We start from the raw sequence: 2,248 nt of genomic DNA on the forward strand, positions 1-2,248 counted from the left end.
GACCATCCCTCGCCTTAAAGGAGGTAAAATGCCTCCTTTTGATACCGACTATCCTAGATTTGTATACTATAGTTTACAAAAGTGGCTCGCGAAAGGGTTAACATTCGACCGAGTTAGCAAAGTGGTAACATAATGTTAATAAGCTCAACTTTCCTATTCTGACTGCCAAGAGTACAACTATCTCGGCTAAAAAATAGTACCAAGTTGGCGGCTTGATATATTTTGAGTGGCTTGTCCAGATCGTCCCAAGTAGAAAAGGCTATGGGATCAATAATTGGTTTTGTGTTGATGATGTCTGGACATGAGTCTTTGTTTATATTTCGAAGATGCTGCGTATCGGATTTTCTTTGACGTGGTATAAAAATGTGAGCTGTTGTCAGTTGAATGCAGCCTTGGTTTTTTTCTGGGTATCCGCCCCAAAAAATCCATATGCTGTAAAACTATTCAGTATTGTAGAAGCGATGTCAGTATGATTTTAACACAGCAATCTATTAGCACACTTTCTACTTTGCTTTGCCGTGAAAGGTTCAATGAGTCGATAGTAAAACGCCGCAATAGTCGATTTGATCGTTTTCCTTTCTGGGCGAGGCCTCTTCTTCGTCGGTGTTGTTCCGAGCTGGTATTTATTGGTTAAACTAATCAGAATAGGATAGCTAAGACTTGGCTCAACAAAACTAATCTGTTGATTGCATTGCCACTTCACTTCCGTCCAGTCTATAACATGAGGGTGGACACTCCTTCTCAGTTGTGAACCAGACCACGGTCAACACACAGCGCCGCACAACAAAACCGCTTCGATTGGTCAGCACTAAGCGCGGCAAGACGGTCTCCTCGCTCATTTGGTTGTTTTATTATCGAGTTTGCTGGTTTCGACTTCACTCCCGACTTGTAGTTTTTTTATCTGAGCCCGTTTTACATTCTATTTAACTTTGCAAATTTCCTCTTACGACAAAATTTAACAATTACAAGTTTCCGCACCTTCAACTTGTTTCAGCGCCTTTAACGAAAGTAAACATATGCTACTTAACGGTGCTTGAATGGCTTTCAAAAACAGCGAGTCGAGAACCTCTTCCGTCATGTGAGCTCTACGGTAAGAGCTGTAGGCATCAGCCAAATGCGCACGACATGCTTTAATGATAGAGAAGATCATGCATAACAAGTTGGTGCCGTTTCTGGACTAGATCCTTCTTTAACTCTTTCCCTGATCTTATGCAACTTAGCAGTGTTTGTCGCTGTCCTGGCGCTGCATCACTGATAGCATCATCATCAAGTCTTGGTGGCGCTGTCGGACCTCGTTGCAATCTCGTTCAAAACGCTCTTCATACTGCAGTCTTTCTTCCACGGTGGCTGCCGTCTCTCTGCGCATCTGGTCATTTATCCCCATGATTGCGGCAGCGGCTTCCTCGCGTGTTTTTTGACGCCATTCTTTACGTTTGGCTCTCTCTGCGGCGAGGGGGCCTTCTCGATACTCCCGTCTGTCTTCGACTTCGGCACTACGATCAAAATATTTCTCGCAGAGGGTGAGCAGCATACGCATTCTTTTGTCGTTGTATGGAGCATACTGCACTTTGGCCTCCTCAAACTCCTTCCGTATCATGCACTTACCAACGCGAGCGGACTTGTTGCTTGCATAGATACCGATTAAAGACGTTTCAGGCGGGGTCAGCTTCGCTCCAGCGGATGACGATCGGTCCGTAAACACGACGATGATGCCACATGAATACATGGAGGTCACCGGCTGCAAAGATTTGTTTGATGTGCCCACCCGAGCGGTACAGCTAGCTTCTCGAGCGTCGAGAACTGCGCGATCGGGTTTTGCTGTCAGTGCAGGTCCATTAGAATCCTCAACGATCGGTCCAGTCTGACGTCTTCCCGACCGATGTCGGTCTGTTGAACTTTCCCTTATAGGTGCCGCCCTCTCCGGGTTTTGAGAACCTGGAATGCATGTGAATACACAACCCTCCGCGTTTAAAACGAGTTGGTGGACGTCAGTGGAGTATCGTCGAGCGGATCAGTCATGCGCCATTCATCTATGGCGCGCCGGAGAAATTCTTGGTTTGGCTTTGTCGTTAACGCCAACTCCAAAGCCATTTCTGACTTCACCATGAACACCATTCGCGTACCCGCCCGATCATCTGTCTTGTGAGCGAGACGCGATCCCACCGCTTCAGACGCGTCTTGTCCAGGAAGCAGTCCAACTTGGTGGTGGCGGGGCGTATGTCATCCGTACTGGCAAATGGCGTCCAGC

At 47.0% G+C, this 2,248-nt stretch overlaps 1 protein-coding gene across 1 annotated transcript; it reads right to left on the reverse strand.

Annotated features, from left to right (window-relative positions):
• Positions 1–1,216: 1,216 nt before the first annotated feature.
• PPTG_05424 (hypothetical protein) lies at positions 1,217–1,726 on the reverse strand (the record flags this gene model as incomplete). The annotated part of the gene is made up of 1 exon (XM_008898968.1): positions 1,217–1,726. One exon carries the CDS (start codon positions 1,724–1,726, stop codon positions 1,217–1,219), a length of 510 nt encoding a protein of 169 aa, XP_008897216.1.
• Positions 1,727–2,248: the final 522 nt, after the last annotated feature.

The sequence above is a fragment of the Phytophthora parasitica genome (assembly GCF_000247585.1).
Source record: "Phytophthora parasitica INRA-310 unplaced genomic scaffold supercont2.7, whole genome shotgun sequence".
Lineage (NCBI taxonomy): Eukaryota > Oomycota > Peronosporomycetes > Peronosporales > Peronosporaceae > Phytophthora > Phytophthora nicotianae.